The sequence below is a fragment of the Sarcophilus harrisii genome, chromosome 1 (assembly GCF_902635505.1).
Source record: "Sarcophilus harrisii chromosome 1, mSarHar1.11, whole genome shotgun sequence".
Lineage (NCBI taxonomy): Eukaryota > Metazoa > Chordata > Mammalia > Dasyuromorphia > Dasyuridae > Sarcophilus > Sarcophilus harrisii.
In genome coordinates this window covers 611,818,440-611,832,116 of record NC_045426.1, presented here as the reverse complement: position 1 = coordinate 611,832,116, position 13,677 = coordinate 611,818,440, and the positions used below count along the sequence as shown (strand labels likewise).

Genomic DNA, 13,677 nt, shown 5'->3' with positions numbered 1-13,677 from the left:
TAGAGCATTAGACTGACATGTTTTTTCCAGAAATAGTTATATGGATGGTATTACTGTAATTAGGTATGGGAAGGGAATAGATTTAATAGACATGATAGCATGGCATGAAGGCAGCCAAGATTAACAACAGAGTATATTGGACTTGGTCTTGGCCAGTTATGGTAATCATTTACCAATCTAAAGTCCAGTGTCCCATGCAGGAGTGCCAGGTCACAGTAGATACAACACAGGCCCTTAAGGAGATTATCATTTAAAGGGGCAGTATCTTTGTACAAGAACAAAAATTAACTATGTAATAAGAGGTACATCCAGGTAAAGTATCTTGGGAAATTTGAGGAACATGAAGTCATTTACACGTAGATATATCAGAAAAGTATTCAGGGAGGAGATAAGGTCTAAGTTTGCCATTGGAAAAAGAACTGCCTTTGAAATTGTTAAGAGGGCAAAAAGATTTAAACTCACTCTTGAGGAGGAGGGAGGGGAAAGGAAAAATCGATGGGAAATAGCCTTGTTTGGCTGGAATATAGATTATGTGAAGGAAGTAAAATGAGATAAAGCTGAGCAGGTTAGGTGAAACCAGGTTTGAAGGGTCTTGAACTGGTGAAGTAGGAATTTTTACACTATTTGGAAGGCAGTGGGAAAGAGAGCCCTAAAACTTTTTTAAAGTGGAATAGCATGATCATAAAGAAAAATTATTTATTTAGCAGTATGGAGAAGAATCATCTAGGAGCAGGAGAACAATTGTGAGGCTGTAAAAATAATCTAGATGATAGGAGATATGTAGTATGAAAGAAGGAAGTCAGGTAAGGAAGTTGGGTTACTGACAGGCAATAGCTGACATTCCTATAGTTCTTTAAAGTTTGGTATGTTTTAAAAGTCTGATAAAGTAAGGCATTTTACATATATCACTTGATCCAAGCCTTACAACAGTCCTGCAGCTAAAGACTAAGCAGTAATGTAATAAACCAAGGGTTTGTAATTTCACCGTGTGAAGAACTCCCTGTATGAGAGCAAATCTCAACCATCTCTTGCTTAGTAGAAAAGTCCTAGAATTGCTTGAAGCACATAGATGTTAAAAGGCCCTGATTAATTACATTCTCAGTAACTTAAAAGGACTGGTACATATACCTGCTAAGCTACCTTGCATATTTTTTAAATCATGTAATGCCAGAGAAATGCCCTAAAACTGGAAAAGGGCAGATGTCCCAATTTTCTAAAGAGGGAGGAGAATAGATTACTGGTTTTATGAGCTTGACTTTGATTCTTGGGAAAATTCTAGAATGTCAGATCATTTAAAGAAATAGTTGACAAATATTGTGTAATATGAAAAACATGATTATAAAGAGGCATCTTGGTTTTGTCAAGAATGATGTTAGACTAATCTCATTTCTTTTTTTTTTTTTAAACTTAATGAACTAGTCATTGAGGGAAATGTAGATATAATTTACCTAGATTTTAATAAAGTTATTTCAGAAATTATCTCATATTGGACTTATTCTGAGAAAATGAAGAGATGTAGATATATGATAATACAGTGAGATGGATACCAAATTGGCTTGGATAGCTGGATTCAGAGAGTATTTGTTAATGATTTAACATCAACATGCCAGGAGGGTCTCCAATGGAGTGAGTACCTAGGAATTCCTTTGTGTCCCTCTGCTCCTTAACATTTTTATCATTGATTTGGATAAAGGTATGGATGGCATCTTCATCAAATTTGCAGATGATCCAAAGCTAGGAGAGATAGCTAAAACACTACATAATAGTCATCTGACTCAGAAAAAAACCTTAAACGGGCCAAAACCCAGGGTTGTATGTAATAAAATAAAATCCAGTAGGAACAAATATAAAGTTTTATGCCAAAAATAAACAAATAAATGCATGAATAAATATTTGTGTGTATGTGTGTGTGCATCCCCTTCCTATGTACAATATGAGGAAAGATTATACAATCATTAATTTGAAATTGTTCTAGAAACAGTAGGGGACTATAATTGCAGCTCTGCAGGAGTTAGCCTTATGATACGGTAGTCAGAGAAGCTAATGCCATCTTGAGCTGCATTAAGAAAGGCACAACTTCCAGAAATACAGGGGGTATACGTGTGTAGTATGTTGAGGAAATGGGATAATCCTATTTGAATTCTACCCTTTTCAGACCTCACCTGCAATACTGTGTTCAGTTTCGGGCACCATAGTTTAAGAAATTGATGAGCTGGAGATTGTTTGGAGGAGAGCATTCAGTAGAGTGAATGACCTTAAGGATCAGTTTGAAGAGATTGGGCATATTAAGCCTAGAGTTGTCATGAATTTGAAGGACTATTGTATGATAGAAGGCGGGGCTCCATACTTGTTGCAGGAGCAATTGTATGAAAGCTGCAAAGAAACAAATTTAGGCTTGGTGCAAGGGAAAATTTCCTAACAGTAAACAGAGAGTTTTCAGGGAAGACAGCCATCCTTGGACATCTTCAAATAGAGACTATTATGACAACTTATCTGGTGTTATAGTGGGAATTTTATTCATGAATAGGTTTAAAAAGATGGTCACTAAGGTCCCTTCCAAATCTCATTACATGATTCTATGACTTGCCTAAGCTGATGAAGCTATGTATCAAAAATGAAATTTGAATCTAGGACTTCCTTACTCCAAGTCCAGTACTTTTTATCTCCTGTGGCATTATGCCTTCAAGATGTTAGTAAGAGAAAAATAATACCTAAGGAGATGGATAAAATTAAGAGACAAAAAGCTGTGCTCCCTTCCACATATGGTCTCCCCTGATCTGCCCAATCATTAGTACCCCATAATGAAATAACTTTACATTTATCTGTGTCCATTTATTAACTGTCCTCAGTTAAATGTAAACTCTGCAAAGGTAGGAACTGTTTGCTTTTCTATTTGTCCCTGGCACCTAGCACAGTGCCTTGCACATTGTAGGTATACTTGGTAAATGTGTGTTGAACTGAATTGAGCTAGAGAAATGAGCAGGTGTTAATGTGGAAGATTGATGAGTTCAGTTCTAGACAAAGGATTATGTTAAATTTGAGATGCCAGCAGTACTAATTATTCAGTATGAGGATCAAATGAGATAACTTTTATAAAACTCTGTGAATTTAAAAGTCTAGTATAAATTCAAACTCTTATAAATAGAGGACTAGAGGCAGTTCTGGGAGAGGTTGAGTACAGAGATCTAGATATGGGTGACATGTATGAGAGAATTAAGAGAACAGAACCATAAGAAAACCCCTGTTTTAGGCCTGGGAGTAAAAGGAGGTTAAATGGTTGCACAGAGAACTTTGAGAACACAAGTATCCCCACATAAGAGCAGCACCAAAAAGGTGAGGGTGTTCTATAACTTCAGACACTGTGAAAGCTTCAGGTAGAGGCCTTAGGACTGGTTGTATGACTTTTCTGAGGATTGACCTAGCTAAATTCATAAAACACCATGGGATAAAATGTTCATCAGATGTTTGGACCCTCAGTATCCCCTTCATTGATGTCTACTATTGCTGTCTACTATTGCTCTGAGAGAGGAAACTGAAGTATCTTTGAGAGAATGGGAGGCATCTGCATTGATGAAATCATAGTTGACTACAGTATCAACTTTTAACATGAATGAAAAATTTGCTTATTCTGGTTCTTCAGCACAGATTTTAAAAGGTCACACATGAAATGTGGACTCATTTAATTTTAAAATGTTATGCTGCTTTAAATAGGAAGTTTATTTTCTGGAGAAGATTTAGCCTTTGAAGTATGTGGAGGGGAGTGGGTTGTTAAGTATAAAAAGATGATATTCTTTATCTCTTACTAAGGATTGTGGAACCCTGAAAATAAGTAGCAAGAGAATTTGTACAATTTGTTCAAGCCTCATTTGGTCATTATTTGGTCATACTCAGAGTGAATGTCACTAGTAGTTGTTTCTGTTTTAGGCAAAAACTCTCAAGGGTCTTTCCTTCCCAAGACTGATTTTTTTTTCCCCCTCATTTTTTTTTTCTTTTTTTTTTTTTACCTAGCTTAAGTCATTGAAGTCAGACAAACTGAAATGTAGGAAAGACCTTTGCTTACTATGGCCAAAATCTCCCACTACCTGTGGAGCCATCACCAGTCCTCTATGTCTTGCTGCAAGACCTAGATACCTCTGGAAGAGAGAGGCTCGTGACTTTACACAGCCCTATCTCATTTAAATCCAATTCACACCTTTTTAAAGTCATGGTCCTCTTCCAGAAAGAGCAAACAACAACCACAACAATAGCAATCTTCTTTGATGTTGTTGCAAAATGTAATGAAGAGAGTGACTAGAGTCATACACACCTAGATGCTCCAAGGAATCAACATTGATTGGATGTGCTCCTTTTTGGGCATTAAGAATTCAATAAAGTCGCTTATTTGGCGGCCATTTCTGCTTTCTTCAAACTTTGGTTTGGTTATTTTTTCTTGGTATTGATATTTACCTCCAGTAAAATCCTATTTTGATATCTCATTGTGACGTGACAGCAATCCTGAATTTTCAAAGATTTTACTAGTAGAATAAAGGTATTGGAAAGTTCTTTCATCAAGCTAGAAAAACACAAGTCTGGGCCCATGGGCTTAAGTTTAGAGAGATCTATCATACTAGATGGTAAATGTTTAGAGACATTAACTTTCAAAGGACATCTTCTAAGTCAGGGGTTTTCATATATATATATATATATATATCTTCAATTGGCTCAATGAAGTATTTATTTTTAAGACATAGCATTTTCTACATTTATAATACTACATTTCTGCCCAGTACGCTTAGAACCTGAAGACTTCCATAAACTTCTAGTATGAGTTCTTTTAGGCAGGAAGGCTTTGATCTTCCCAGACTGTGTGATCTAAACGGTCCTATGCTGTGTACATGGTATTTTGAACTTCTAAACTCAGCATTTGTGATCCACAAATTGAAGAAGAAAAAATTGGGGGAAAAATAAAATTTGACTTTTTAAAAGTCATTAAGCCTTTAAGAAATAGTTCTGTCAAACTAAATCAGAATTTAAATGTAGAAATTCTGGTTTTCCATCACACAGGTACTTTGAAAAACAGTTTGAACTGTCAGAACAAACAAAGCTACCCATGTTTCTTCATTGTAGAAACTCACACACTGAATTTTTGGGTAAGTCAATAGTTTAAAACATAATTAAGGATCATTGCAGAAATTGTCTTATTACAGTCTTTTGTTGTTTTAATTTACAGACTTAATGAAGAAAAATAGAGACAGATGTGTGGGAGGAGTGGTAAGATAAAAATTATTTTAATATGTCATGCAGTTGGTTAAGTGTGTTCCTCCTTTATTTGAAGGCCTTGCAAATTGTGGAAATCCTTAGTTCAGAACTAGTATAAACACATAAACTTAATCTACCATATGTCATTCATTTACGACTAGAATATAAAATTGAAATTTTCTTGTTTGAATAAAAATTCAATGAGGTCTTTATAATCTTTTAAAACTGTCTGCATTTTGTTTTTCTCATCTTTTCATGAATATGACAACTCAGATTTACATATTTACAAAGTACTTTTGTAACAACCATGTATGGTAAGTGCTATAGCCCTTATCCACATATTATAGTTGAGGAAACTAGAGTTCTTTGAAATTATGTAATTTGTTGATGCTCCCACAGCCAAGTAGTTCAAGAACTAACTCCAGGTTCATCAGGCTTTCCACTGGGCTGTCTTCTTAATATTACTATAGTCATCATGTTTTATTATGAAAACCAGTTTACTTAAATTACTTAAGACTTGAATTTTAGTATTGGACTTGAAAGTTGCTTAATACCTACCGTTCTAGCAGGCAATCTCACTTTCTCTCTTGACCAAATTCACTTTTCACACTCTGACATTAATATTTTAATACTAGGTGGGCATTTCTGTTGTCGTTTATAGTTTGCAAGGCTTTTCATTTGATCCTTCCAATAAGCTTGGGAGGTAGAAACTATTATTATCCCTATTTTACAGATGTCTACTGAGGCAGACAGAAATTAAATGATTTTTACAGAGATTTATAGCAAGGAAGTATCTAAGGGCAGATTTAAATTCAAGTTTTTGAGACTCCAAGCCCAATGTTGTTGTAATGCCAAAGAAACTGAGCAAGACAGAGGTTAGAGACCAATTCAGTAGTTTATTAAGTGGAGAGACTATCATCTCAAAGAGTCCAGCCCTGAGTACTGGGACAGCAAGCTTTTTTATAGGGTAACAAGAACAGTGACATAATGGGGGAGGTACCTAGGTGGGCATAACCTAATGGTAGGGGAGGCCCCTAGGATGACACAATGGAGGGGAGGTTACTGATATTCTAATGACATCTAAAATGGATAAACCTTTATCCTGTCAAACATTAAGAAGGAATGTCTATAACCTAAAGATATAAAACCTTCATCTCATCAACAATTGGACAATTGGAGAAACTGGGTCACGACATTAAAAGGGAACTTTGGCACAACATTGTAGACACTGTGCCACCAGCTGCAACTAGAGAACTTCTAGTTTTTGAGCACTGATGAATCATAAGTAGCAAATATACATAGACTATGACTATAGCACTTCTATGCTAACTGAATTGCATAAGCATTAACTTAGTGCCTCTTGCTTTTCTTACATGTTTATTCAGATAATTAGTAGTTACATCAAATTACCTATTTATTTCACTTAACAGCTCAAGAGGGAATAGGCTTAAATCATTAATCATACTTTGGCATGTCAATATATTAGAAAGAGTATTCCATTAGGAATTAGGGAGCTTGATCTCCACCCTGGTGGTGCTAACTACCTCATTCAGGCTTGTCCCTACCCTCTCTTAGGTCCATTCATTCAAGCTTTACATTATCTGCTCTTTCAGTGACACTGCCTCCCTGCTCATTCCTCAAGTGAAACATTCCACACCTCCCAACCAAAGGCGTTCTCACTTGACTGTCCCCCATGCTCTCCATCTTCCCCTCTGTCCGGCCTTGAAGTCCCAGCTAAGATCCCAGCTTAGATCCCAGCTTGTTCAAAAGCCTTTCCCAATCCCCCTTAATGCTTGATTTAAGAATGCTTTCTCCCCTATCTACCCTCTAGTCACCAAATCTTACTTTGATACTATCTCTTACATCTTCCCCACCCTTTCTCACATAAGTTATTTTGTTGTCTCCTAATTGGTTCCGATGTCACTTTTCTCCAATCTAGCCTTGATTTGGCTAACAAGCCATACAGATTGAACCCTGTTGTTCTCTTGCTTCTGTGGGTGTCTCTAGCAGAGATGGGTTTGGGAGTTTTCTTTCTGTTAGTGATATACTAGAAATAATTTGGGCAATACAAAGTTTTGATTGATAAGTGATAAAACCAGTTTAGTAGTAAAAAAATAAAAATTTTAAATTATATATTTTAATCAACTTTATTCATACAATATTATCCAAGTGATAGACCTAGTCAGTGATCAAGTGTGATTGAACTGAGAAATTTACTAAGATTTAACAGAATTACTCTCAAGTACTATGGGGTATGTTGGTCACACCGCTCATTCAACAAGGTAACACAGGAGTATTACAGATTGTTTGACTTGAAGTCAGGAAGACTTAAGTTCTAATCCTGCTTCAACACTTAGTTCACTGGCAAGTCACTTAACCTTTTTCAGTCTAAGTTTCACATCTCTAATAGGGGTAATAACAGCACTTATTTTATGGTTAATGTGAAGATCAAATGGGCTGCTATGTGAAGTGCTTTGCAAATGTTAAAGCTTCATATAAATCATTCCAGTGTCAGATCCATGTTTGTATCACTTGTGCTAGCTCTTAACCTCAATTTCCAACATTAGAAGGTAGAAGATACTTTTGCAGCTCCAGGTAGAGCCACACGTTATTTAGGGTGGAGTCTCAGTTTCCTTATCTGTTAAGTGAGGGGTTGAGGTAGATCTTTAAAGACCTTAATCTGATCCTTTATATTTGTTCTCCTTTAAGTGTCTTGTTATTCATGTCTCCTTGGAGATAGTTTGGGAGCTGTCTAGAACTGCACTACAGCACAGTGATTTACAAGGGATCGTATTTCCTGGGATCTGACCCCTTTTTCTCTCCCTCTTGTTGGTTTTTTTAAAAGACTTTCATATTTTGGCTCCTACCACATTGACCTGTTTGCTGTTGGTTAACACTATCCCCACCTCATGCCTTTGCATGATCTGGAATGAACTGCCTCCCCACCTCTGCCTCAGGAGTCCCTAGCTTCCTTAAAGCTCAGTCAGTACCACCTGCTACAGAAATCTGCTTGATTTCTCTGCATTACCAGTGTTCTCTCCCTGAAAACCACTCTGTTTATAGTTTGTATTAAATTCTTTTTATACACTACATATACAATATATGTGTGCGTGTGTGTGTATTCTCTGTGTATACAAATTTGTATTCCTAGTACCTAGTATACTGCTTGGCACATATAGAATAAGCAATAAATTAACGCTTGTTGAATGATTCCCTCCTCGAATTTAAGGTTTGTGGAATTCTAAAAGTTCTATTTTTTTTTAAAACCATGTTAAAAAAAAACTTGTAATACTATTAAATGTATATTCACATTTCTTTCATAACATTTTCTTTTTAAGAAATTGAAAGAAACCAGACAGTATTTTCATACTGCAAATCTTGATTCTAGGTACATTCATTTGATGGCACAAAGGAAGAAGCAGCTGCATTGATTGACATGAATCTTTACATAGGAATTAATGGTTGGTAAGTTTAGGATTAAGCTTTTAAAATCATTTATACTGAGATTCCATAAATTGTTTTAAAGTAAGCTATTTAGTGATAAATTATAAAAGTGATAAACATATAAATATATGCATGTTCAATTTTTAAAGTTTTATTTTTAATTCGATTGATTTGAGGTATCCTTTGGCTTAAAGTCATTCATTCATTGTGATGTATTTATTAATGAGTCAGTAAAGTGTTCTACTTGGAGTCAGAAAAGAACATGGGATTTATAATCAAAACACAGCTATTCCCCATTTGTGTAATTTGAACAAAAACCATCTCTCTGGGTCTCTTTTTATTCTCTGTCAGATGTGGGCTATTGACTCTGAGATCTAAATCTTTAATCCTAAAACCTAGGCTTCAGTTCCATTTCTGATGCTTAGTTGTGTGGTTCAGTCTTGTTCCTAGGACATTTGACCCACTAATCCCCCTTGTGACTAATGTCTTTTGCCAAATAGTTATTTGAGGCTAGGAGTGTACTTGTAGTCTATGAGTATGGAAAACATACAACTACCTGGCCCATAAAAGAGTTAAACATGCAGATTATAAATTGTTTAAAAAGATTTAACTGGTTTTAGTTACACTGTTAAATAAGGACAAGTAGGTGTGAATAGAGCACTGGGCTTTAAATAAAGAAAACATCTTTCTGAGTAAGTTCAGATGTTACTTTAGACAATTACTAGCTGTGTGACACCCTGGGCAAGAGCCTTAATCCTATTTGCCTCAGTTTCTTCATCTGTAAAATGATCTGGAGAAGGAAATGGCCAACCACTCCAGCATCTTTGTCAAGAAAATCCCAGAGAGGATGAGTCAGACACAAGTGTGAAAACAACTGAACACCTGAAGTTACATTGTAAAAATTAGACTCCTATCTTTCCTAAGTGTTGGAGGCCCATAGTTTAGATTTTTGTTTAGATTTTAGGTTTTACTGATTGCCTCTTGTGATGCTAGAGTAGGGAAAAAAGATGTAAATAGTACTGGCAACTGGAACCTCTAATGAAAGGGGATTTATACTACTTTGGGAATGATGTTATGTGGAAAGATCATTCCTATTACAAATAATCCTTTCTTTGTTGAACTTTACATAAATTTTTAAAAATATTTTTTAGCTCACTGAAAACTGAGGCCAACCTAGAAGTGTTAAAGTCAATACCTGGCGAAAAATTAATGATAGAGACTGGTAAGTTGGCATTTTAATTCTGACTTCTATTGCTTTTAATAAAATTAAGACTTAAAGAAAAAATTAGGAAGAAAAATTATTTAATACCCAAGGTTACTGTTAAGATATAACTATAGAATAATTGCATGTGTCCTGAAGCGGCATGGCACAATAGAGAGAGAACTTCCAGCCAGGAAGACGACAGACCCAGATACCACTTTTGATACATAATGTTTGTATGAACAAGCCTTAGGTCAACCATTGAAATCACATATATAAACCATCCCTCAAACCCCGATAGTAACCCTAGGCATACATGGTAAATATTCCTTTTTTTTTAAAACCACATGCCCATCTTGAAAAACTAAATGCCTTTATTCTGCTATTAATTTCATATTTTCAGGTAATTGAGCATTTTATTCATATGCACTTTAAAAAATGGATTATAAGGATTTTGAAAACATAGCTTAGGGTCAAGAAAATAAAAAATCTTTTTGTTTCATTAAAAACCAAAATTACAAGAATGCAGTTTCAGCAGGTCAAAAAATTACTGCAGTGTACTCTTCAGTGAAAGAAAGAGTATCATCTGTCATGGAGCATGTTATTTTTAAATATTTACTAAAAAACAGAAAGGTTAAAGTATCAAAGTGATTTGTCATAAGGCAGATAAGACCAAATGATTAGTTAGAATTAATCAGAAATCTTGCTAGTAAATTCCACAACAAATGAGAATAGAAGCTAAAGATGTGTGTGTGTGTGTGTGTGTGTGTGTGTGTATAAAACCAAGAGGCTATCATGCCTGAATGTTAAAAAAAAAAACTTCCTTTGCTCAGGTGTTGAATACCACATTTCAACATTATTTAAATAGTATGTAAGTAATTATAATTTATTTAAGATTCCTTCATTAAAACCTTGTTATAATATTGTGGGTTCTCAAAGGCTAGGCTAGTAAAGCACAAGTTCTAGCAGCAGACACAGTAGAAAGAAGTTCAAAGGCTTATCACCAGGTTGAGCCATAAAATTGGTAAAAATGATCTGTTTAAGTAATAGCGTGATTAATACTTGCATTAGTGGAATTTAAATACCAAATTACAGATCCTTCAAGTATTAATTAGGAAGCCTGCCACACAATTGACATAATGGATAGGACACTGAATGGGAGTTAGGAAAACCTTCTTGGTACAGCTACTTTCTCAAGATGCTAATTAACTAATGTGTGACACTGGACAAGTTTCTTGCCTTCTGTTAGCCCCTTTCCTCTCTGCAAAATGAGCATTAATAGCAGCATAAATAATTCTACTTCATAGAATTTTTGTGAGGATCAAATGAAATACATATATAGCTTTTTAAACCTTAAAGCAGTTTAAAATTTTATCATTCTTAATAAATTATTGATGAGAGATAATTGCCCCAATATTTCAAAGACCCTTAGAGCTTTGTGCTTATCGGGCTTCTTAATTTTTATTATAATCCAAGTTATATATTTTCTCATTAAATGTTTTATTGTTTTAATATTACCTTTTCTAAGCTTATTGTAGAAGGTAATAAAGTGTACATGTTCAAAAGCAAGGTTACCTTCTAAACTGTGAAGTTGTTGAACAATTAATGAAACAAAATCTAACATTTTTATCTTTTTTTTTTTTTGGTACCATACTAGATGCTCCTTGGTGTGGAGTCAAAAATACTCATGCAGGAGTAAAATATGTAAAAACTTTATTTCCCACAAAAAAGAAATGGGAAAGTGGGAGTTGTTTGAAGGACAGAAATGAACCTTGTAATATTATGTAAGTATAATCACCTATATTGGATAAATTCAGCTATTTATTGGACAGTAATATTGTATCTAAAAATCATTTTAAAGTGAGAAACCATTTGGATAAAGGATAAACTTAGAACTCTGTTATATAAAATGGTTAGGCTCAAATAGTAACATATTTAAAGAATTTGCATCTCAATTTTCAAAAGATCTTGAAGAGGAACTAACTAATAAGTTATGGGATTCTGGCTAACATAATAATAAAATGATTCAAAGAGGGAAAAGAAAAAAATTAACTTGTAGTACAAGTTTACAAAATGTGCTTTTATATGTAGCACATATGAAAATCAAATGTTGAGTTGCAATCATATCACTTACTATGTGACCTTTTCCAGTGATCGACTGATATATATGGTGCAACATTTTTCATTCCACAAAGCAATTAAATGTTGCAAACCCCCAAGATAATTTAATATACTACATATTATTTTTTATAAATATTTACTGCTTAAGGTGCCATTAAAGAATTTTTAGTTGAACCTCTTGGATTGTCATGAATCCCCAACAAATGGTAACCAGTAATGCGGTAGAAAGATCACTGGATGTGGAGGTAGAAGACCTGGGATTCAGTGCCACTTCAGCCAACTTACTAATAAGCCAAAGACAAGTTTCATCATTTCTTTGGGCCTTAGTTATAACATGAAGTTACCGGACTCCATCCTTTCCAAATCCCCTCTAGGAACCCAAACAGATAATCTCATATTTTTATTATAAATGAAACCAGAAGACAAAGTTCAGTTTTATGAGACGATGCTGTATGGAGCCTTCTAGAGAGGCATGTGGTTCTTCGTGGGTAACAAACTGAAAGTGAAAGCTGCCCACACATACTCAGTATAAGCAAATACACCATCACCGAGATAAGTATTGCTCCTATTTACTAGAAACTTTTTCAGGAATGAAACAGAAAGTTTTCAAAAGTTTCTAACTTAAGTAAATAAACACGTGACATGATTAAAAAGCTTCCAGTCTTGGAATTTTAGGGAAAGCATTTGTTTTATCATAACAAAAAGCAGCTTTAAAGCCTCTTCTCAAATAAGGTTCATCCACATACATTAAAAATTATACAGTAATCTTTAACAGATTTTGCAAGAGATAAATAGCCACGTACCATCAATCTGTTAAGTATCAGTATTAGGTGAGGAAAAAAACAAAACAGGGAAGAGAGTTCATTTGTTTTAGATGGTTTGGCAGCATCTTGACAGATATGCTATGCAAAGTTCCCTATTAGGGGTAAGGTTCTTTAGTTATCTCTGATGCTGATGACAGTTATACCTAGAACCCCAGTCTCCTTAATCAAATCAATTATTCTTCTAGAGAGGTTGACCTATAACCTGCACTGAATAAATGAAGTGGCTAAAAATTTATATAACCTGGATTCTAACATGCTACCCATTGCAAATTACCAGATGAACAATGAACTGGCCCCAGCATTGAAAAAGAGATCAGTCTGGATATCATGTGCAGCACTTGGGACAATTCTAAACTCTTTGCTTCTGTAAAGGCTCTTTTTGACATTTTTTCAGTTAAAAAAAAAATGACTGCACCTCATTAAACCATTTCAGAATAATAAACTTTCAGTAATCCAAAAACACATGCTCAGTCAACAATTAACAAGCATTTAATTAAGCACCTACTATGTGCCAGGCACTTTGCTAAGTGCTGGGGATATAAAGAAAGGCAAAAGACAGTTTCTGCTCTCAAGGAGCTCACAGTTTAAAAGGAGAGACAACATGTAAATAACTATATACAAACAAAATATATACAGGGTAAATAGGAGATAAACCAACAGAGGAAAGACATTTGCATTGACAGAGATCCAGGAGGGCTTCTTGCAGAAGTTGAGATTTTAGCTGGAACTTGAAGCCAAGGAAGCAGATTTAAGGAGAGAGAATATTCCAGGCTTGGGAGACAGGCAACGTAAAAGATTCAGTTTGGAGATGAGTGTTTGTGCAAGGAACACAGGGGTTCAAGAGGGACT

General features: G+C 35.0%; 1 protein-coding gene across 3 annotated transcripts in view; it reads left to right on the top strand.

The window, feature by feature from the left end:
- TATDN1 (TatD DNase domain containing 1) overlaps positions 1 to 13,677 on the top strand; it is a 47,835-nt gene that overhangs the window by 29,243 nt on the left and 4,915 nt on the right. For all 3 annotated transcript variants that reach the window (XM_003760371.4, XM_031947172.1, XM_031947173.1), the window contains 5 exons: positions 5,044 to 5,129; positions 5,210 to 5,250; positions 8,627 to 8,703; positions 9,834 to 9,904; positions 11,541 to 11,667. In XM_003760371.4, coding sequence (XP_003760419.2) covers positions 5,044 to 5,129; positions 5,210 to 5,250; positions 8,627 to 8,703; positions 9,834 to 9,904; positions 11,541 to 11,667 — 402 coding nt within the window. The remainder of the gene's footprint in view (positions 1 to 5,043; positions 5,130 to 5,209; positions 5,251 to 8,626; positions 8,704 to 9,833; positions 9,905 to 11,540; positions 11,668 to 13,677) is intronic.